Source organism: Micromys minutus (genome assembly GCF_963924665.1).
Source record: "Micromys minutus genome assembly, chromosome: 2".
Classification (NCBI taxonomy): Eukaryota; Metazoa; Chordata; class Mammalia; order Rodentia; family Muridae; genus Micromys; species Micromys minutus.
Window position 1 is genome coordinate 27,614,699 of NC_137971.1, and position 23,427 is coordinate 27,638,125.

The following is a 23,427-nucleotide window of genomic DNA, read 5'->3' on the forward strand; positions in this document are numbered from 1 at the left end:
CCTTTACCCAGGCTGCCTTCGGAGATGGGCAAGACTCACTTCTTAAGTAACTGATGAGTTCAGAGGTCACACACGTGGTGAGGTTTGTTTTGTTCTGTAAGGTGTCAAAACCCAGTTTGAGTTTATGCTGACAGTTTGAGAGATTTCACATGCACTCAGAGTCAGCCTGTTAAAGAACTAACAGCAAGGCCTTGGCCTTTTGGGGAACTTGGGATGGTTGTTGGAAAATAATTTTTAGGCTAAGGAAATATTTGGAAGTTCTGCTTCAATGAGCTCTTTAGGGTATTAGTTGATCACGGCCCTAGAAAAGGAAGGAAGGGGTTGGGAGAGGGGATGGAGAAAGAAGAGGAGGAGCAACAATAACAGAAAAATAAATTTAAAATTTCAAAGTGTGTAAAAATTAAAACCCAAACTCAGGTGACCAAATTCCTCACTGTTAATGGCGCAGCCTCCCGGGATGGGCTTTTAAGGCCTTGCCCTCAGCCCTGTACTTCACAAACTCTTTCTAACCAGAGGCATGAGAAGGAGAGTCCACTTGCTGGCTGATACTTCACAAAGTTCCTGTGAGGAACTGGAAGTTTTAATGCAAGTGAGGAGGTGGGGCGCTGCTCAGCACTGACAGAACTTGACCCTATGGAATTACCCTGGCAGAGGCAGCTAGATTCCAACTGCTGTCCCATGCCAGAGTGATGCCACCTTCCTCCTGGACTCTCCCGCTGGTCCGGTGTGACGCCCCCACCAAAGACACAGATGGCCCACAGTTTCCACAGTCACACCTCCAGTGCCCTCCTGACTCTCCCCTCTCTCCCTCCCTTTCTGCTGCTTCTCTGTCCCTCACCGGCCTGGTATGCTTCAAAGTACAGTAACGAGTAGTGTATAGGAATGACCATTTATAGAACACCTACTACGTGCCGAGTATATGTCTAATTATTTGAGAGGACTTCCCATTTACTCACCCCCCCCCCCACAGTCATTTTAGGCACGCAGTGTGGTGGTTAGAGGCCAGTGTTCAGCAGCCGGTTAGCTGGGTGGGATTTTAATTAAGGCTTGTAGACCACATCTGAGGGGACCCAAATGCTGTCTGTAAGGCTCTTCCTAACTCAGAGTCTATGATTAGTACTCATCCCCCCCCCACACACACTTTTCTTGGAATATAGTTTGGTATTTTTTAAGAATATAAATTATTTAAGAGCCAGGGTGGTTATGAGGAAAGATACTTTAATATATCTAAATTTCCCCCATTAAAAGGGGGTTGCCTCTGTAAACTCTCCACTTACCAAATGATGCCTCTTCCTGCAACCCCCCACGGTCCCCCAAACGCCGATGAAGAGAGAATCAGGCTACAGGGTTAAAATCTACCGGTATGGAAATGCAATTTCCTAGCTAATTGCAGTTCTATGAAAGTCTATCATTAAAGTCCACCCCAGGAAGGTCCCAAGGTTGTCGCTGTCGCTGATGTGTGGCCAGCGATCAGATCTGGCAGAAGCAGAGTCAGCCCAGCCCACCACCCACTCAGTGCGCGCGGAGGTCCTGTGGAAGGCAGGGCGGGTGGTGGGAAGACTGGAGGGAGGAGGGATTTTCCTATCGGGTCCTGGTTTCTGGTGAGGACGCACTTCGCAAACTGAGAAGGCTCAGGAGGGCAGGACCCCTACGGATCAGAGGTTCCCAGTGGCTCCGCACAGCGAGAGGCTCTCGGAGAGTGGCCCAGAAAGGGGGACGCAGACTTAGCTCCGCGTCCCTGCCTGTCCCGGGGCACCCGTGTCTTCCCTCTCGGTTCCGAGTCCCGCGCGGTAGCCTCCCGGGGAGGGCGGGACCCACTGCGGGTCGGCAGGCTGGCAGGGAGGGAGGGAGGGAGAGAAGGGCCAGGCTGGCAGCCTACCGTCTTCTGCTTCTTGACCCCCGACATGCTGTGGCTGTGACGGAGCCCGGGTCCAGGGCGCAGAGACGCGGATGGCGGCGGTGGCTGCCGGGCTCCAGGGAAGGAGGTATAAAAAGGCTCCTCAGACACGTCGCACTTCCCTTGACCGGCCCCCTTCTCCTACTCCTCCTCCCGCCGCACTCCTCTCCGCCCCGTCGGCTCCGCCAGCAGCGCCCAGCCCCGGGGACCCGGCAGCCGCCAGGGCGGGGTTCCCCGCCGGCGCTCCGCCAGCTCAGGTCCAGGACAAGCCTGACACACGGTTCTGCCGTCGGCCCCTGGAACACCCCTCACCTCTCACCACATTTCACACCCCGCAAGAATCTCTGGGACCCCAGCGTGTACTGAGTTAAAGGCGAGCGCATCTGAGGCCCCCCCAGGCTTGCTGATATAGACCTCAGAGCACCAGAGCCCAGACTTTACTTAAACCTTTTTGGATGCTTATTCCGCAATCCCAGCGAACCCTGCCTCCTTCCTCCTGTGCTGCCGTCGTGGCCTGGCTTCAGACAGCCTTATTCTTTCTCTTCATTTGGCGAATCAGGTCATTGAGATATTTAGGGCTTCACCAGGTTATATTCCAAGCGAGGAGGATTCAAACCTGGCCTGTTAGTGTGTGACCCCTGGCCCCCCCCCCCCCCCGCATCACTACAAGCAAGAAAAAGGAAAACCTTAAGTTTATCAGTTAACGGCCCCATGCGCCTGACATTGTGGTCACTGCCCTTTCTGGCCCACGACACCACAAACTGACCAGAGGACTTACTGCTACATGTCATAAAAAAGTTAACTCTGCAGGGCCAGACCCAGAGGATGGGGAACGAGAGAGCCTCACCATTTATCTCAAACATTTTCCTAACGAGGCACTTCTGCCAGTGGGGTGGGCCCAGAGGAGGAAGCCATACCAGTTGAGGAGGATTATGGCCTTTAGGTTTTATGGGATGCCACTCTCTGGAAAGACCCAGATGTCAAGGATGAGTAAGCCGGCGAGAAGCTATGTTGATCGGCACCTTTAGGAGCAGTCACTGGCTTTCTAGTACCCTGTCTGAGGACCCAAACAGGCCTATAGATCAGTGCCCTCAAAGGCACCGCGAAGACCTGCAAGGTCTGCTTCTTCAACTACTCCCCACCCCTTTCAGTGAAAGGGCTGGAGACATTTAGGCGAGCGATGCATCTTTTCTTCCATGCCTAATTTACTTCTAAAAGACGCTCAATTTTCTTTACATCTGAAGGGTTATTTACGAGTGTCCCTTCTGCGTGGGAAGATGGCAGAGAAAAGTAAACCAGGAACCAAACTTTTAAGGGCAGCCTGAGCAGATGATCACATTCTTCACAGCTCCCATGATAACGATTTACAGTTTCCCATGCCACTCAGAACAGTCACACGAGGGTCCAATTTTGCCCACTTTTTTTTTTTTTCTTTCTAGAAAATTGGTGAGGCTCCACTAAACTTAAAAAGGTTGAGCTTTTTATTGCTTAGAGAAGCTGGAATCAGTCAACTTATCAAAACCATCAGGGGAAACACAAGAATTCCAGCGTTGGTGAGTATTTATGTCACAGGTTCCCCAACCTATTTTAGGGGTGCTCAACATATTTTAACCAAGGATCTAACAGGGAGGCACCACCCACGCATCATCAGGACAAAGGAATTCAACCGCGGTGCCCCCTGGTGGCTGAAATGCGTAAGTGTTTGAGGAAAAAAAAAAAAAACCCACTGAATTGTTGAAAGCCTTACATATGTAGTAGCATTCCATTCTTTAAGAAATCCTGTCCTGTCCTTTCTGAACAGGCTTCCCAGATACAGGCAACAGCAAGGCACGAAATAGATCCTCTTTAATCTGATCCTTTCAACTAATGCATGTTTGGAGCCAATAAAAAAATGATAAAGGCATGCCTTAACTGTTTTACTCTGACTTAAAGCATACACATGTCAAAATATTTTGATGTAGGGCAACGGGCTTCTATCATGGTGTGGAGTCTACTGATGGGAGTTTGCATACCAACCCCCATTAGATACGTACAGTAATTCCCAGTCTTGTAAACTGGAGCTTATAGTTAAGGGCATTTGGACCTGAAAAGGTGCATCTGCACATAAAAGTGCTTTGCTGCCCTTTGAGGTTGGAGTCTAATTTCCTGTGCCCATGTCAGGTGCTCCCCTGTGACTCCAGCTCCAGGGCATCAGATGCCCTCCTCCCATCTCATTGGGCAGTGTCCCCATATGTAAGTAAGCTAGTACTAATAAAAGATACCTTTAAAAATTAAAAAAAAACATTTAAAAATATGTCTAAGAGGCAACAACCACTTTGATTCCTTCAAGAGATAGCAGTGAGTCTTTATGATGTTGTATTTGTCAGTCATCAGGCTACAGCTAATTCTGCAGAAGCACAAAGGGCAGTGGGGAACGGAGTGTCAAAGTTTCCTTGAGGAACATTAAATGTGACCTTGAACTTTAAGAACTGGTGGAGCTTCACGAGTTCTCTCTTCTCCAAAGTGGGTGGTACAAAAAAAAATTTTTTTTTTTCAAAATTAAAGGCAGGATGATGCATGGAATCGCATGGTATGTCTGGCAGATTACCAAGATCTCTGCTGCTGATTCTAGACACAGCAGGAGAAGAGAGAAGGCTGGAAGGGAGAACATGCTGTTCCAATCAAACAGCAACATGAATTCGTGTTTCCTCTTCATGCTCATCGGAGTGCGTTAGCTGTGTGGCTGGTCTTCACTGGAAGGATGGGGTGCTTGTCAGGTCTAGGGATCAGAATTAACTGTCCTAGGGTATCCAAAGTCTGGTGAGTGAAGGGTGTGTGTGTGTGTCTAAGGAAATATCTTTTTATTCTTCTCATTATATACATGTTTATACATGATATATATATATATATGTGTGTGTGTGTGTGTGTGTGTGTGTGTGCGCACATGCACATGGAGGCTCAAGGTTGATATGGAGAATCTTCTTCAATTGTTCTTCCACATTATTCTTTACATTAGGGTCTCTCAACCAGTCTTAGAACTCACCAATCCAGCCAGTCTTGATAGCCAGCTCGCTTTGGGAATCCATGATTGCACACCGAGACTGGAATGATAGGTAGACCACCATGGCCCACCCATTATTTTCTTGGGTCTTTGGGAGATCTGCTTTGAGCTTGTTACACTTTACCTGCTGAGCTATTTCCCCAGCCCCTAGGAAGATGTCTTAAGAGCTGGTCCAGTTGGGCCTAGTGCCACAGGCTTGTCATTCTGTCTATCTGAGAGGCTGCAGGGGAGAACGGAAAGTTTAGGGCCTGCCTGGGCTACAGAGACAGAAGAACTGGAATATCTGGAGGGACAGATGAAGCTCAAGAGTAAAAAACTAAAATCTAGGGCAATGGCTGCAGATGTTAAAGACATTCATATTTGATCTGAGTTTTCAACAGTAGAAGGAGGCTGCAGTAAGTGTGACATGCCATCTACTGACTGACAGTTGTAGCTCTGTGACGTCATCACTTCCTATCTTCATGTTTCTGAGTCTTCTGAAAAAAAATCCAGCCTGTCACTAATGGTTCAGTACAGTCTACAGAGAAAACGACATGTGGTACACCAACAGTGGACCTGGCCTGCCACCCTGCCACTCAACAGCTGCCGCACAGGAAAGTCATATACATACATACATACATACATACATACATACATACATACATACCCCAGGCAAAAGGAACGCTATTCACCATATCTCTGGTGGAATCCAGACCGTAGGCACTATGTAGTCTTGTATTAGTTTAGAGAGATAGTTCAGTGGGTAAAGATACTTGCTCCCAAGCCTATGACCAGAGTTCTATTCCTCAGAGCTCACATAGTGGAAAGATAGAACCAAATACTCCAAGTCATCCTCAGGCCTCTACCTATGTAGTGTCAAGTGCATGTATGCACACACACACACACACAAAGCAAAATGAAACAAGTATACGTCTTAGCATGTTCACATGTTACATAAACTACAAAGAGATCATTTTACAAATTCCACGTTTCAAGGAAGTGCAGTGACAAGAGCTGCATTTGTCAACTGTCAGGTAAACAAATGACATCATCTCATTAACTGAATTTCTTAGCTTCTAACAGATTCTTTGAAAAGATGTTTAGTGTGACTGTCTAAGGTTCTCAGCCAGCAGGTGGAGAGGAGTTCTAGCAAGCTGCCAGATGAAGTCTGTGATTATGACCAAGGATTAGACCTTTAAGACCTCTCCCCTCCTGTAGCTCCTTCACACCCTGTTTTTATGGTAAACTCAAAAGTAAAAAGAGAATTATATATATGAGACACCCAGTTAGACCAGAATAATTTTCAACTCTTATTCAATATAATTCTTCAAGATTTAGCCATAGCAGGCAAGAAGTAAAATAATATATTAGATAAAAGTAGGAAAAGAAGAAGTCAGGTGACCCCCTGTGAGCCCATGACGTGATCCAATACTTTAAAGACCCTAAAGATTCCATAACAAAACTCTTAGCTGCGATAAACATTTCAAGAAGTACAAAATCAATTTTAAAAAATCAATAGTTTTTCTGTGTACCAATAACAAATTTGACAGAAATGAAATTGGGGGGGGGGAGGGGAACTATCCCTGAGTCAAGGATTTACAAAATCTTTGAAAAGATCCCTAGGAATAAATATAAATAACTATGTAGGCAAAATATTTCTACAGTGAAAAATTAAAAGTGTGAAGAGCCAGGTTTGATGGTGTGAGCCTTTGTTCCTAGCACTCAGGAGGCAGGGGCAAACCTCTTTGAGTTAGAAGCCAGCCTGGTCTACACACTAAGTTCCAGGACAGTCAGGGATACGTAGAGAAACTCTGATTCAAAACCATCAAAATAAATAAGTGTAAGATTCAGAAACACAAACAAACAAACAAACCATGAAGAAAGAAATTGAGGAGAGATGGTATTTTGGAAAGATCTCCCATGCTCTTGAATTAGCAGAATTAATATTTCAAAAAATGGGTACATTACAAAAAAGTGATCTATCCATTTAATTCAATATTCATTAAGCTTCCAATGATATTCATCACGGAATTAGAATAACGATCTCAAAATCCATATGAATCACAAAAGACACCAAGTAGCAAGAATAGATAGAAAATGCTGGAAATTTCACAATATCAATCTCAAGCCACACCACAGAGCCACAGTAATACCACCAGCAACAGACAGACAGACACATGAACCAGTAAAACAGAACTGGGGAAAAACACAAACCTGCAGGCATCTGGTGGGCTTTTTTTTTTTTTTTTTTGTCTGCTTGTTTGTTTGTTTGTTTTTAATGTTAAAATATTCAATTGGAGAAAGGGCAGCCTCTTTAGCAATAGCAGGAAGACTAAACTCATCCCTCTCTCAGTTCATACAAAATCCCACTCAAGGTTGGTCAAAAAGACTTGAAACCGGAAGCCCTGAAGTTGCCAGAGGGAAAGAGGAAGAACACCTTAAGGTGCAGACATAGGCAAGGACATTCTAAAAAGGACTCTCCTGCAGCAGGAAATAGCTCTTAAGAATTGCATGTAATTTGGGAGCATCCGCACAGCAAAGGAAGAGACAGCCTAGAGATCAGAAAGTAGTCACCACGAGCTCATCATGTCACCGAGGACAACGTGTAGACGCTACAGAACTGAGCAGACATTGGTTCTCACAGGAGGTACAAGTGTCTGGAAATGCTTTGGGGACAAAAGTTCAGCATCTTTATATGTCACGATAATGGGGCTATTTGAGGGAAGAGGGGAACTGAGCAGGACTTGGGAAGAGATGAACTCGGTATGCACAGGCAGTACTGTCATTTTTACAGGATTAATTCTCCCTCTCCATGAGCATGGGACCTTCCTATCACCTGGTGGCTTCAGGTTTTTCCTTCACCACTTTAACTTCTCATTGTGGGGGTCTTTCACTTCCTCAGTTACATTTATTTCTAGGTCGATATAGTGATAAACATGTGAAAATGTCTTAATGAAATCCATTATTTTGCATGCAGGGCTACAAGTTAAAAATTCTAAAAGCATCAATGTTTTAAAACCATTAATGGGCTTTTTGAACTTTCTGTCCCTTTCCTGCCATTCATGCAAGAACATTTCGGTCTCAGAGAAAACAGAGAAAGTAGGGTCTCCTTGTGATGGTGTCACGGATTTAAAGCTCTCCAAGGACACAGACTAAACAAAACACTTGGAGAGAGAGTTCCAGCCAAATGAAAAAGCCCTCCATGTTAATTAGAGCTAAATGACCTTGTGGAGGAATGCCAGGATGAATCAGGAATGCATGCTTTTGTAAGCACCTTCAGGAATTTCAGTCCACACCATGGTAGGAAAACCAGTGGTTACCTTTGTGGTTCCCAGCTGCACAGCAGAATCATCCCAGAGTGCGGCAGCCCCCGCCCCATACAGATAGCTGTGCATCTGGGGAAGCCCAGGCAGCAGGGCTGTCTGGGGCTTTTGCTTGCTTGTTTTAAGCTTCTTAGGTAATCACAATGACCAGTATGTTGATTTCCTAGGAATAAACCTCAACTGATGTCAACCTTATTCAGACCCCACCCCCATCCTTATCCCTCATGCTGGCCCTCTCGATTCCTAAGAGCCACTCTCCGGCCTTTATGCTGTGAATATGGCTCTCCTTGTTTGCTTGTGTTGAAATCTAGATTCTTCCTGCTTCTTAGTTCCTATCAAACAAGGCTGTTAAATTTCATATCATTAAAAATCCAGAGAAGTAAATTACTAGAGTAATATTCAATGTTGTCTCCCCTATGTATGTGTGTGTATGTGTGTGTGTGTTTGTGTGTGTGTATTTGCATGTAGATGAATGTAAATGTCTATCACCCTGCCCAAAACTCAAGTTCAAATGGGTCAAAGAATTCAACACAAAACCCTGTACACTGATAGAAGAGAATTTGGGGAATCGTCTTGAACGCACTGGCACAGGAGACACCTTCCTGAACAGAACACCCACAGCACAGGCACTGAGACCAACAATTCATAAATGAGACTTCATGAAAAAAAGCTTCTGTAAAGCCAAAGACATGGTCAATAGGACAAAATGGCAACCTATAGAATGGGATAAAATTCTTACCAACTTTACCTCTGACAGAGGGCTAATGTCCCAAATATACAATGAACTCATGAAATAAGACATCAACAAACTAAATAATCCAACTTTAAGAAATAGGGGAATGCCAGGGCGGTGAGGTGGGACTGGGTGGGTGGAAGGGGGAGAGGGCCCTCATAAAAGAAGGAAGAGGGGGGATGGGTTGGGGGTTTCTGGAGGGGAAACTGGGAAAGGGGATAACATTTAAAATGTAAATACATAAAATATCCAATCAAAATGGGGTACCGATCTAAACAGAGCATTCTCAACAGAGGAATCTCACACGGTGAGAAGCACCTAAAGAACTGTTCAGCATCCTTAGCCATTAGGGAGATGCAAATCAAAATGACACCGAGATTCCACCCATCAGATGGCTAAGATCAAAAATCTCAAGTGACAACTCATGCTGATGTGGAACAAGGGGAACACTCTTCCACTGCTGGTGGGAGTGCAACCTGGTGATGCCACTTTCAAAGTCAACCTGGTGGTTTCTCAGAAAATTAGAAATTGACCTACCTCAAGACCCACTTTAGGGCATATACCTAAAAGATGCTGCATCCCATCAAAAGGACACTTACTCAACTATGTTCATAGCATCTTTGTACATAATAGTCAGAAACTGGAAACAACCTAGATGTCCCTCAACTGAAGACTGGATAAAGAAAATGTGGTACATCTACACAATGAAGTATTACTCATCTGTTAAAAAAAAACAATAACATCATGAAATTTGCAGACAAATGGATGAAATTGTATTAAAAAATTATACTGGATGAGGCAACCCAGCCCCAGAAAGGCCAACACAATGTGTACCCACCCATAAATGGACATTATCTGTGAAGAAAAAGACAGTCACACTACAACATACAGACCCAGAGAGGTTAATAACAAGAAGGGCTTAAGAAAAGATGCCAGGATCTTCCTGGGAAGGGGAAATAGAGTAGATGGGGTAGACTGGGGGCAGGTGGGGTTGGGAACAGGAGGAATCAAGTGGCATGGAGGGGGAGAGAGATTACACATTTGTCATATATAATGTTGAGGTATTTTCTGTTCCTAATTTCTTCAGGGCTTTTAAAATGAAAGAATACAGATGTTTGTCAAAAAGCCTTTTCTGTGTCTGAGATGATCATGTAATTCCATCCTTAGTGTATTTATCTGCTGTCTTACACTTATTTTTTTTTAATTAATTTATTTTTATTTTATGTATATTGTGTTTTTCCCGTGTTTGTATGTTCCCCATGCACACGCCTGAAACTCATAGAGCAAGAAGAACACATTTTCATTTTCATTTAGCTCTCTAACTTTTTTCCCCTCCTTGATTTTTTCTGGTCTACTGGTCATTCCAGAGCACGTTGTTCAGTCTCCAAGTACTTGTATATTTCTGTGGTCTCTCTTGTTACTGAATTCTACTTTTTATGCTCTGTGATCCATAATGTTGTTTATTTAATAATACTTCAACCTTCTACATGGCCTGTGGTGTCTTCCCCATGCCACATAACTGTGGCTGGCAGACACCATCCCCAGCAGCAGCTGAGTTGATGCCAAGTCTTTGTCACAACCGACCCTAGGGCCTGAGTGAGCAGCAGCTTGGTTCTGCGATCTGCAACTCTTTCAATTTCTCCCTGTTCTTGACCAATTATGTGATGCCTTTATCTGGCTCTCTGCCATGCCCCCTCGAATTGTGCAGGGCATCTGATTAAAAATGTTAACAATTATAATGGTATAGCAACTTTACCTGCATTTAAGAAGAGCAAGTTTCCTCTGCCTTGTGTCTGTATTCGAGTTTCTTACACTCACATAGGAGCAATTTTTGTGGAATTACAAACAAACACTATTGTTCTTGCCATAGAAGACCTGCTGCAGATTTTGAGAACTCTATATGTTTACTCGACTAAAGCTCATGAGTTAGTAAATAGCAGGTCTTTCTCTTCCTTTGTTAACGTAACTGTCACAACACCCGAGAATCAGTGATATGAAAAATAGTGTCAGAGGCAAGTGGGGGTTGTGGTAGGTTGTTTTGGAGAGTGGTTGCCTGGAGGTAGCCCTTCTCCTTGAGAGACGATATGGAGGTAAGCTAGAACTTCTAAAAACATGTACAGGACATATCAAAAGAATCCTAGGCTCAGAAGCAGAAGACCCACGTTCTACTTTTCTGTTCTCTTTCCTGTTCCCTAACAGTGGGCAGGGACCACAGCCCAAGGAAGCCCCAGGGCCAGTTAGAAGATAGTGCAAGGTATAGAGTAGAGATGAGTAGTCCTCAGAATTTGCAGACCCTCTGTAATACAGCATTTTCCAGGTTCTCAAGCAAGTAGCTTTCATCTGGTCTTGCAGGAGACTCCCAGCCCTCTCCCTTGCTGCCTACAAGCAGTGGCTACATTGCTTTTTGTACAGGCAACACATTTTTGCTCGTGAATGTGTCCCCCTCCTCTCCCCTACATCAAGAAGATAAGGGTACCCCAACATGAATGATGCTAAATGGGTACCAAAATAAATCTGCAAAGATAAATCTTATTAAAGTGACTTTTCCCCCATCCAATCTGTTTTTCTCTCCATTTCTCTCTCCCACCTAATTGCTACTGGGCAACTTTATCTCATTTTCTAGAAAAACACTTTCACTAATGTTTGGGTGAAACAAACGTATTATCTTCTTCCTCTTTTTCTTCCTTCTCCTTCTCCTTCTTCTAGCTAGTTTGACTCCAAGACTCATCCTCTTAAGCTAAAAAAAGCATAGGAAAAGGGCTTGTTGAGTTGCGTTTCACCCCTAATACTATGAAGCTCTCTGTCCCACATCTGCACCCCAAAGCCTTGGAACTTCACCACCCCTAGATTTTGCCAGTTATCATTGTCTGCAGCTCTCTGTCATAGCCAGTCAGGCATGGGATTAGTAGGGTATGCTGTCACCTGTCAATCAGATCCCAATATATAAATCTTGTCAGAAACTTATATTGCTGTAAATGCAGGATAGCCAGTTGATATATTTTTCCTAATTTCTGACAACTTCTTTAATCCATAGCTGACTGACAGGTATAATTCAAACATGAGGTCACAAATGGAAATCCTCTATTCCTGTCCCCCAATAATTTTTTTATCAAGAAATCAAACTAGTTCTCTCCTTTATGCAAATCACACTCATTAACATGAACCTCCTTCCAGCTTCTGCCCTGTGAGAACGTCCCTTGTTCATGAAGGTCACAGATGACAACTTTATGAGCTAGAGCTACAACTCAGTTGTGAAGGGCTGGCTAAGCAAGTCCAAAATCTTTCAAACGGTGGGAAGAATGTCTTCAGTTTTCTCTGCTATTTTTAATGTAACATCTACAAACACAATCCATCTTGAAATTAATATGCATTATCTCATAAAATTATCTTTCCCTTTCTTTTTAGAAAAGGTTTGTTATTATGGCTATTATGGTGTCTTTCAGGGTGTGTGTGTGTGCGTGTGTGTGTGTGTGTGTGTGTGTGTGTGTGTGTGTGTGTGCAAGTGACATGTTCTTCTATTGTTCTGACTCTTAGAGATCTACCTGCCTCTGCCTGCTAAACACTGAGGTTAAAGGTGTGCACCACACATCCAGACGATTTTGTTATCGTTAAGCCGTGTTATACGTCTTTCCACACCGCTAGTGCCCACAGATGCCCGTGGTATCAGACCACAGTGGAGCTGGAGTTTCAGGCAGTGGTGAATCAGCTGATGTGGGGTGCCAGAAACAGAACTGGGGTCCCCTGCTAGAACAGTGCTTGTTCTAAACTACTGAGCCATGTCTTCAGATTCTTCCTTTCTTTCCTTCCTGTATGTATGGATACACATGCATGTGGCGGTCAGAGAAGAATTTGCAGATGTCGATTCTCTACTACCACGTGACTTCCTGGGATTGAATTTATTTAGCTTTGGCCTTGATCCACTGAGCCATTTCACTGGCCAACAGAACCTTTCTTGAAACAACAAAAACGCTAGCCATGAGTTAAGTTGCTGACTTAACAGGCCAAGCACCGAACGGTTCCAGAATGGTGTGTTATAGGTCACTGTCCGCTGTCTTTAATATTTGAAAGGAGGCAACTGCTGCCAGCAACTTTTAACCCTGAGGGCTCTTTCCTGGGACTGGTGCCAGAGATCAGGAAGGGCACAATGTTGTGAATATGGGAGACAGCATATTGTTCTCATTTCCTGGTGTCTTCTTGGGAATGGGCTGGATTGATGGCTGGCTTTCTTTCTTTTTTTTTTTTTAACACCTTTATTTTACAAAACAAAGATAAATGTACAGATTTCAAACATTTTTTGCATAAAATTATACAATACATTTTTTGTCAGTACTTTTTTTTTCAGATTTTAAAATAATTTTTACATAAATCTATATGAATAGTCAGTACTTGATCTTTTTAAAGGTTTGACAGTATGCATCGAAAACCCCATAGTTACAATGAGCACAAAGTACATGCAAAACGAAGTGTAACATGGAAATAGTCAAAGTTTTCTTGTTGTGTAAATATTTTTTTTGTTTTGTTTTGTTTTGTTTTCTTTATTTCTTGGACTTCATACAGTCTGTGAGTTGTTTCTGGGGCAGTGCGAGTCTCTGGGGTTAGCATCCCACTATCAGTGACTGCATATTATGTCTGTTCTTTTGTGACTGGGTTATCTCACTCAGAATGATATTCTCTAGATGCAGCCATTTTCTTAAGAATTTGGTCAAGTCATTGTTTCTGGTGGCTGAGTAGTATTCCATTGTGTAAAAGTACCAGAATTTTTTGTATCCATTCATCTTCTGAAGGGCATCTGGGTTCTTTCCAGCTTCTGGCTATTATAAATAGAGCTGCTATGAACATTGAGGTGCATATATCTTTGTTGTGTACTAAGGTGTCTCTGGGGTATATGCCCAGAAGTGGAATAGCTGAGTCTTCAGGTAGTATTATGTCCAATTTTCTGAGGTATCGCCAGACTGATTTCCAGAGTGGTTGTATTAGTTTGCAACCCCACCAACAGTGGAGAAGTGTTCCTCTTTCTCCACAACCTCGCCAGCATCTGTTGTCATCTGAGTTTTGGATCTTGGCCAATCTGACTGGTGTGAGGTGGAATCTCAGGGTTGTTTTGATTTGCATTTCCCTGATGGCTAAGGATGTCGAGCACTTCCTCAGATATTTCTCAGCCATTCGATATTCCTCAACTGAGAACGTTTTGTTTAGCTCTGTACCCCATTTTTAATAGGGTTATTTGATTCTCTGGTGTCTAGCTTTTTGAGTTCCTTGTACACCTTGGATATTAGGCCTCTATCTGATGTGGTGTTGGTAAAGATATTTTCCCATTCTGTTGTTTGCCGTTTTGTTTTCTTGACGATGTCCTTAGCCTTACAGAAACTTTGCAATCTCATTAAGTCCCATTTGTTAATCTTTGACCTTAGAGCTTGAGCCATTGGTGTTTTGTTCAGAAAATTTTCTCCTGTGCCTATATGTTCTAAAGTTTTCCCTACTTTCTCATCTAATAGTTTCAGTGTATCTGGTTTAATGTGGAGATCTTTGATCCACTTACAGTTGAGCTTTGTACAAGGAGATAAGAAAGGGTCTATTTTCATTCTTTTGCATGCTGAGTGCCAGTTGGACCAACACCATTTGTTGAATAGGCTGTTCTTTTTCCATTGAATGTTTACGGCTCCTTTGTCAAAAATCAGGTGACCATATACATGAGGGCTCATTTCTGGATCTTCTATTCTATTCCATTGGTCCATATGCCTATTTCTGTACCAGTACCATGCAGTTTTCAGCACAATTGCCTTGTAATATAGCTTGAGGTCAGGGATAGTGATTCCCGCAGATGTTTTTTTGTTGTTGAGGATGGATTTCGCTATTCTGGGTCTTTTGTTGTTCCATATGAAATTGCACATTGATCTTTCCAATTCCATGAAGAACTGTGTTGGAATTTTGATGGGGATTGCGTTGAATCTGTAGATTGCTTTTGGTAGGATGGATGGCTGGCTTTCTAAGGATGGTAATATGGCAAGATTAGGTCACAAAAAGACAGACTCCCTGTCACCCAGATTTCACTCTTTTCTGTTACCTCTCCACCTCTGTCAGCACCTCTCCTCTGCCCTACAACAAGATCTGCCTGGGAAGGAAAGAGACACTTGTACCTATACCCAGTGATGCCTGAGACCTGTCACCAGCCACACCAGAGAGCCTGGGAGTCGAGCTTCCCTTAGTCAGTCCCTGAGATGAAAAGTCACATACCAGCAAGGTATTAAAGTGCAGTATCTGTACCCTGATCTAGACACTTATAGCTTTGAGGCATGGAGGTCCAGCTAAGTCATGTCTGGAACGCTGACCTACATAAACAGATTATAAATGTTTGTTTTAGATCACTCTTTCTAATATAGATAAGGATCTGAATGTATTGCAGGAAATAAACAGGGTGTTAATTTGACCCTTTGCAGACATAAATGGCTGAGTGGCGTACCGTCCTCAAGTTTGGAGTGCCCAGGTACAAACGGCTCAGCTGGGATTCAGTAGATCCCGAGCTCCCCTTTTGACTCCAGCTGTCCCCACTGAATGTCTCTTCTGCTTTCCTTGGGGCATTTGGATAATGATGAGCAGTTCACCAAATCAGTAAGGTCTTCAGACCAAGAACAGCCTCCACAACCAGTAACCCCCTCTGCCACCCCTGCATTGCTTGGGATTTTATTTGCCTGGTCCCTGAGGATATCCGGATAGTAAATGCTTAGAATGAGAACATAGACCTTTTCTTTCTTTCTTTCTTTCTTTCTTTCTTTCTTTCTTTCTTTCTTTCCTTTTTTCTAAAAGAATAACCACACTCACATTTTCCTGGAAATGTGAACCAGAGTTATTTGGGTCTTTGAAACATAAATGTTTTAATTCATTGAGAATTTCATAGAATGTATCTTGATTATATTCATCCCATCTCCCTCACCCCTCCCAGGTTTGTTCCCACCTTCCCCCCCCCACTCTTATATCCTGTGTTAAAAAAATTAGTAATTTATGCTGCTCAAATATTCTTAGGTTGAGGTCTGGCCTGGAGCATAGTTGACTTACTAGGTCTATCCTCAGAAGCCAACTGTCCCTCGGTTTCAGGTAGGACGTCATACCCACTTTCTTGCTCGATACTGGGATGTACTCTGACTTGAGCTTACGTAGGTCTTGTGCAGCTGTTCTCACAGATGTGTTTTGAAAGCATTGTTTCTTTGTGGTCGTCTACTGCCCCTGGCTCCTCCAAGCTGTCAAGTTCCTTTTCTGTGGAAATCCCTGAAGACACGGAGATTCCATTTGGGGCTAAGCACTCTACAGCCTCCTTTTTAACCAGTTACGGGTCTGTCTGTGTTAACTGGAATGTGCTACAGGAAGTTTGTCCGACAAAGGTTGAAAAAGACACTAACCTATGGATACGGCTACAGTAAGTCATTAGGAGTCCCCCTAACACTATATCCATTTAGCAGAATAATAGTAGGTTCTCCCCTCGCACGTGTAGCCACAGGTTCTTGCCCTTAATCATATACAGCAGATCTTAAGTCCAATCAGAGAATATCTGGCCACAAACATCCAGCATAACCTGCTGTCTCCGCCCATGCATAGTAAGAATAAACTTTATAGATGGAAGGAGATATCTCACGCCCCTCTAGCATCTATAGTAGTCAGTCATTCTATCCTGAGGTGTCCGTGCTTCATGAAGTGTTGAAGAAGCAAACTCACCAAGGTTCCAATGCTTGTGTCCCTTTACGGATACAAATCCCTAACCTCTCGACAGTGAGTTCTTAGGATTTGCTGTTTTGGGGCCCAATACACAGTTGGCAAATTCAGACAGTGAAGCCAGCAGCTGGGTACCTGGGCACTATTGCGAGTGTTTTATGTTTATTGGTAGATGTAAGCCCTCGGCAGGCTCTGATGATGTTCCACACTATGAAGAAGAATGAGGTACAGAGAGTTGAAGGGACAAAGTGAAGGACACCCCAAGATTTAAATGCAGAGTTGGGCTTCTCAGTCCATGCTCACCATGGCTTTGGCCTGGCCTCTGTGCAGGCAGTCTGTTTGCAACATTTTAAACAGAATAAAATGATCACCAACTTGCAGTCATTTATAGGAAAATAATTCTGTATAAGTGAAGGGGGAGCTTAGGTGACTGCAAAACAAATCAGTTTTGAAGTCTCTAATGATTTATGTGTTCATATACCTCCAACAACAGGCGTTTGCTCTCAGACCGAACTATGTTTCCCAAGAGACAGCCCACTGGGGGAGCATAGCATCTGTGTTTAACCATTTAATGGATTACCAAGTGGTTTCTTAAGGTGGTTGAACAAGTTGACAGTCCCATCAGCCAGTGTAGGAAGATTCCAGTTCTCTGCAGCCTTACTCATCACTGCTGACCTTTTTAAAAATTATGACTCTCCCAGTGACTGTGACATGTTTTTTCCTCTGATTTTTTTCCCCTCCTGATTACCAGTGTTCAGTATCTTTTTGTGTGCTCACTGGCCATCTGTACTGATCCTTTGGAGAGCTTTCTGTCACTATTTCTTACCTACTTCAATTTCTCCTTTCCCGGGAAAAGCTATTGCAGCCTGTCCCTGGCTTCAGTTGCCTCACTGTAGTTTATAACCTCCAGGAAATGGCAAACTGGGTTTGTAAAGTAAGCAATCTTGGCATTATTAACATCTTAGTCTTCAGAGTTCATGACTTCAATAAAGACTCCAAGAATTCAAAGTTCATTGCAGATAGATCGGTCTTAGATCTAAGAGGGTTTATATATCCAGGATACAATTGAGCCTTCGGGGCTTTATTCTGGGGCTATAACTCAGGGTGAGGATCATTCACAGAATATCAGGTGAAGGATCTAGAACAAAGTAAAGAAAGACAAAGAAATTGTGGAGCTTGGGGCCTTTGAAAACCACCAATTGTTAACCTGCCAACATAGGTGGCCTTGATCTGACCTGGTTTTCTCAGCAAGTTCTGGGACATACCAGAGGCCTGGTTAAAGATGTCCATCAGCCACCTGGACCTATCTCATGCTCCTAGGTATGTAGGTGACATGGCTGTGAATGAAGAAGCCATGAAGTGCATTGGCTGAGCACAAGAGGCTGTGCCAACTTCATGGCTTTGAACTCTACACTGGCTGGTTATTTGTAGCTTATGAATCTTGGCATTTACTTTACTGCTGTGAGCCCCAGGCAAGCTCAAGTGAACTACAGAGGGGTTCAGGTCTAATGTGGATCACGGTACAAGTTAGTTTCTAAGGGTAGAACTCATATGCTGTCAATTGTTGCATTGAGAATTCTTCAATTTGAAGGTGAGTACATTCCAAGTATAAAGTTTGACACAGACAATGCTAAATACAGTTTCCTCAGAGCGGCCCCTTCTCCGGTGCTTTGCTCATTACCCTCATTGCCTTCTTCTGTGAACACTCTCATATCTCTGGCAGAAGTAAATTTTGGGGAAGTCAAAGCTTTGTAATCACGTTTCCAGTCTTCCTGAAGGTTTCAGCCCACAAAGAAGGCTGCTCTCACATGTGGCACATCCAGGAACTTGTAAGGCATCCCATAACACTTTAACTCTTTCTCTTCTGTTCTAAGCACCCGTGTAGAATTCTTGCAAGCTAGGTGTGTACATGCTGGTTCTCCTCTGTGAGATACATAAAGCTATTTAGCAGAGCACTTAGAAAATCCTCATGAGAGACCTTCCCAACATATGCTCACTATGTTGAAGTACCCAAATCTAAGCTGCTTTGTTGACTGAGGTGAGGAGATTTCTCTTCTGAGAGAAGAGCAGTGTGCCCCCTGGCAGCATCTAGTACCCAACTCTGCTTGCTGGCTCCCGTGGTGGCCTCTCCCAAACTGCTGTTCTGGAAGCATTTCCAGGTCTGCTTTGCCTAGCCTATCGCTCAGTACACAGATCACGATAGTCAGACCAGAGGTCATGGTGGCTGGGAAAAGAGCTCACTTATCTAAACTGGACCCAGAGCTTCAGAGTCAACTCTCAGCAGTAGAAATGGTGAAAGGCAAGAATATAACATCCTCCTCCTTACTGTCTTCTGGAGCAAGACGACTGGGAGGATGCAGGTACCATTGGACAGGAAAACAAGGGCATTTGGAAGGTCACTAGGAACACAAGGTAGCCATTAGTGTGGCTTATTCATTGGGAAGCTCCACCTTGAAGAGTTTCAACAAAAGGAAGCATTGGCTAAAGCAGAAAAGCCTTATTGGTATCATACTAAGAGACTGTACCAGGCCAGTGAGTAGAGGTGTTTGCCTCTCAAGCCTGAGGAGCTGAGGTCTACCCCTAGAGCCTGCATGAAGATTGAAGGAGCAAACCAATTTCACAAAATTACCTTCTGACCTCCAAACTTATGCCATGGTATGCATATAACCACATGCCTAGGTGTGCACAAGTATGCACACACACACACACACACACACACACACACACACACACACACACCCACTAACACTCCATCAGTTAACTATTCATTGGTAGAGAAGTGGTAAAGGCAATTATGGTACATCTTTGGAATAGAATATCTGATGTAATACTGGACAGATGCTGGGATATGCTGCTGTGTGGGAATAAAAGCAAGCAAGACACAGGAAAGACAGAATAGGGGAAGGAGGTTGTAGTGCTAAGCAAATATCCATGTGTTTATATTTGCTTTGTAGATCTCTACAAAGATACACAAAATACAGTTAGCAGCTGTTGCTTTCATAAAGAAGAAATATTCTTTTCTCCTGTTTAATTAATTCATGTGTGCTTGCATCAAATTCGTAAAACAAAAACATAATACAAAATACAACTATAAGGAAAATTTTAAAAAGGAAAAATCCACACCATGTATTTTTCTTTATCTCACCAGCAGGGAGGTGTGCAATGGAATTCCTGCTGCTCTGGGGCAAAAGGGTTTTACAATCAAGTAATCAAAGGTTGAATTGAATGGTTTCCCATACCAAACACAGAAATGTACAGTCATCTTTCAAAGATCAAATATAACTCAGCTAATGACAGTCCATGGGTCAGAACAGGGAGGCTCACTGACTGTGCTCACTTGAGTTATTTCAGTACACATTCTCACAGGACACAGAAAATAAATGTGTGTTTCCCCTTATGTAGGAGAAGGAAAAGTGATTTCCCAAACACAGTCAAATTTTAGTGAATGTTTAAGACACAGTGGATCATGTGTATAATCCTAGAACTGGAAAGGCTGAGGCAGGAGGACTGTGAGTTTGAATCTAGTTTGGGCTGGATCATAAGATCCTGTCAGAAGAGATCAAGGGAAAGGGGGTGGGGTAGAGACAGGCAGAGACTCACAGAGACACATAGAGACAGAGACAGAGACGGATAGAGAGAGATGTGGAGGAAGGTAATATGGGTTTCCTTCTCGTTAGTGCATGAGATTTAAGTTTCTGCATGGAGAAGGGGTAGTGTGTGCTTTCCTTCATCCGACATGTTATCAGCTGATGTACACGGATGCAGGGTGCCAGGGCTGCATATGAACACTTAGCTGCCATTTTCTCTTCCTCTATAGAATCTGTGCCCTCCTTTCCTAGTGGCATGGCCTGATTTTCTGTTGGGGAAACAGTATTTCTACTCTTGGCTCAGCTTATTTCTTCCAGGAGCGGCTAGGCTGGTACCTGAGACCATGCTCTGTAATCACTGACAACCCCAGGAGCAGGGCAGGCAGCTGGCACATTCTAACTCCCAATCCCAATGCTATAAATGGGAGCTAAGAAAAAAAAAATCCTGGGACTTTTGTGGAATCATTGTTAAGGGATGATCCCCCTCAATTGAGGCTGAAACCAGGAAGGTGTGGCCTCCTGGCTTCTGTAACTAGACAAAGTGGCCGACATAAAATGAAATATTGTGGCTGGAGATAAATTTTGAGCGGAATCAAGTGAATGGTAAGTCTGCTTCTCCCGAAAGGCAAAAACTCATACTAATTTCCATCTTTTGCCCAATGAGTTTAGCGATATTCTCTTTAAGAATTCATTTACCAGATGCTTATTTCTCTCCTTTAGTTGTCACTCAAAACTAGAATGTTCCCAACAAATAGAACAGTACATGAGAAACGTTTCATTCGCTTCAGGAGAGGCCGGAAAGGGATTGAGAATCATTTGTCCTGTGGTGGGTAATCAGACACATTCTGTGCCTGGTGCTATGTGGTCACCCAAAGCGACAGATAATGTGGTTTGATGCTTTAGAGTTTTGAAGGAGTTTATCTGTGCTCACCACCTCATTCAAAGCTCGACACCGTGTCCTTAGGGGTGGCTCTGAGCTGTATTTTAATGCTCTTGCATAAAGGTAATTTTTAGTACCATTTTCCCTGACCTACCAAGAATACTATTTTTTCAAAACTAATTTACTTGCTGTTCAATTTTACCTGTTCATCATCACTGTGGAAGACTTATTAAACATGAGGAAGGTCACTGGCCAGGCATAGTGGTGTTCTGTTTTGATGCCAGCACTTGAGGAGGTAGAGGCAGGCAGATCAATGTGACTTAGAGGCAGTCCTGGTCTACACAGAGTTTCAGGACAGCCAGCAGTACCTGGAGAGACCCTGTCTCAAAAACAAAACAAAACAGAAAAAAAAGCCCAAAAGATGAAACAAAAGTTATTCCTAATATCTACCAACCAAAAGAACCTATAGGCTCTTTTCCTATGAATTCTTTTAGTTTTAATGAAATTATCTGTTTTAAGATCTGCTCCTTAACAATTTCCCTACATTATTAGATATTCTTCTATGAAGTTTCATTGGCTGCATAACTTATTCGCCTCTCTCTTTCTGGAGAGCTAGGCTGTTTCCAACTGTTTAGTTTTCAATGCAGCGCAGAGATGGAATTTTTAAAAGAGGAATCTTTGCAGCCATCTTATTTCCCGAGGACAAGGTTCCCATCCATAAAACTGTGAGATCAAAGAGTACCAAACATTTTAAGACTCGAGCTCACTTTGCATGATTTTAGGCAGCCCTGATAAATACTTTACACTCAACCTTATTAGCAGGGGCAACAGTGTCAAGTCAGCTGCCTACAAGAAACAGCAGCTATTCCGATGGTGGAGGTTGTCTCCTAATGCAGCCAGGAAATGAACGTGTGTTAATGTGTAACATCTCGCTAAGCCTAAGCACTGTGTTGAAGAAGAGAAGTAGAAAGCACAAAAGTTATTTGCCCTCAAATTCTTTTTAAATTTTTGCATCAATTCATCACATCATCTCTCCCAAGAATTACTGGTGCCCAGCACAACCACTCATATCTTCTCTAGACTGTCACATGTCCTTCTGAAGTCTCCTGACTGAACTTCATGGAAGTTTTCAAAGCTCTTACTATATGACTTAAAAGCCACATTCTGAAAACCACCTTTCTGGTCACTTGTCCCAGTGAACCTACTTGCACAGGCATGGTCTCTATCTGCTGAGGATGATCTGTACTTTGGTCACACACTTTCCTATCTTTGCCCACTAATCTTCACACCGAAGATGCTACCCACTTCTACCAATTCGTCAGCCCTGCTTTCTTCTCTTGTTAGGAACTGGGCACCCCTGTGCCTGGTGGACCCCTTGAAGGTGGGGGATACACCTTATCAAGTTGTTTTTTTTTGTTGCTGTTTGTTTGTTATGTTTTGGGTTTTATCAGTCAGCACTGTGCCTCCTGCCCACAAGTGGATAAATAAGTGTCTGCCAAGGAACATCGTGCAAGCTTCAGATGGATGTGAAGTGGCGTCCAGGTGATCTTTTGAGGCAGTACTTGATGGAGACCCCTTTCCGTCTTATGTAGCCTCATTGGCCAGCCTTTTCTTGGTCCCAGCTTTCCTAAGCAATCCCTGAGAGGCTCATTTTTGGTGGATGTTGGGAGTTTGCCCAGAATTTTGGCTTGAAACTCAATCTTTCAGCATTTATGTGGGGTAGGAGGTGTACTTTTTCTTTGGGGGAGATCCTGGAAACTGCTCTGAAAACTGAACATTATTGTTTTGCTTAAAAGGAAACACAAACAAGAATGTGCTAACATCAGTTTTCGGGTCACTGGCACTCACCCCTAACTGAGTCTAGTGAAAGGATAGTCAGTTTTATTTAAGAGTGTGGCCCTTGTTAAAGCGACCATCCGGTCAGTGGTCTCACGAGGGCAGCTATGGGCAGCACAAATTACACTGAATGGATTGATTACTTAAGAAGAGACGAAAAGAAGAAGGAGGAGGGGAAGAAGAACAAGAGGAAGACAGGAAGTTGGGAGATAAGGAGGCAGGTATAAATCTCCGAGGAGTTAGGAGCAGATGTCAGGAGCAGAGACATGGTGATACACAGCTTTAATCAGCACTCTTGAGGCAGAGCCAGGTGGATCTCTGTGAGTTCAAGACCAGCCTGGTCTGCAAAGTGAGTTCCAGTCCTGCAAGGGTTACTGAGACCCTATTTGTTTGTTTAGTTTAGTTAGTTTGTTTGTTTTAAAGCATTCTAAACATGAGAATGAGCCAG

General features: G+C 43.5%; 1 protein-coding gene across 2 annotated transcripts in view; it reads right to left on the bottom strand.

The window, feature by feature from the left end:
• PAPSS2 (3'-phosphoadenosine 5'-phosphosulfate synthase 2) overlaps positions 1–1,951 on the bottom strand; it is a 65,516-nt gene extending 63,565 nt beyond the window's left edge. For both annotated transcript variants that reach the window (XM_080911589.1, XM_080911590.1), the window contains exon 1: positions 1,880–1,951. In XM_080911589.1, the coding sequence (XP_080767715.1) occupies positions 1,880–1,906 (27 nt within the window). In that variant the 5' untranslated portion in view covers positions 1,907–1,951. The remainder of the gene's footprint in view (positions 1–1,879) is intronic.
• Positions 1,952–23,427: the final 21,476 nt, after the last annotated feature.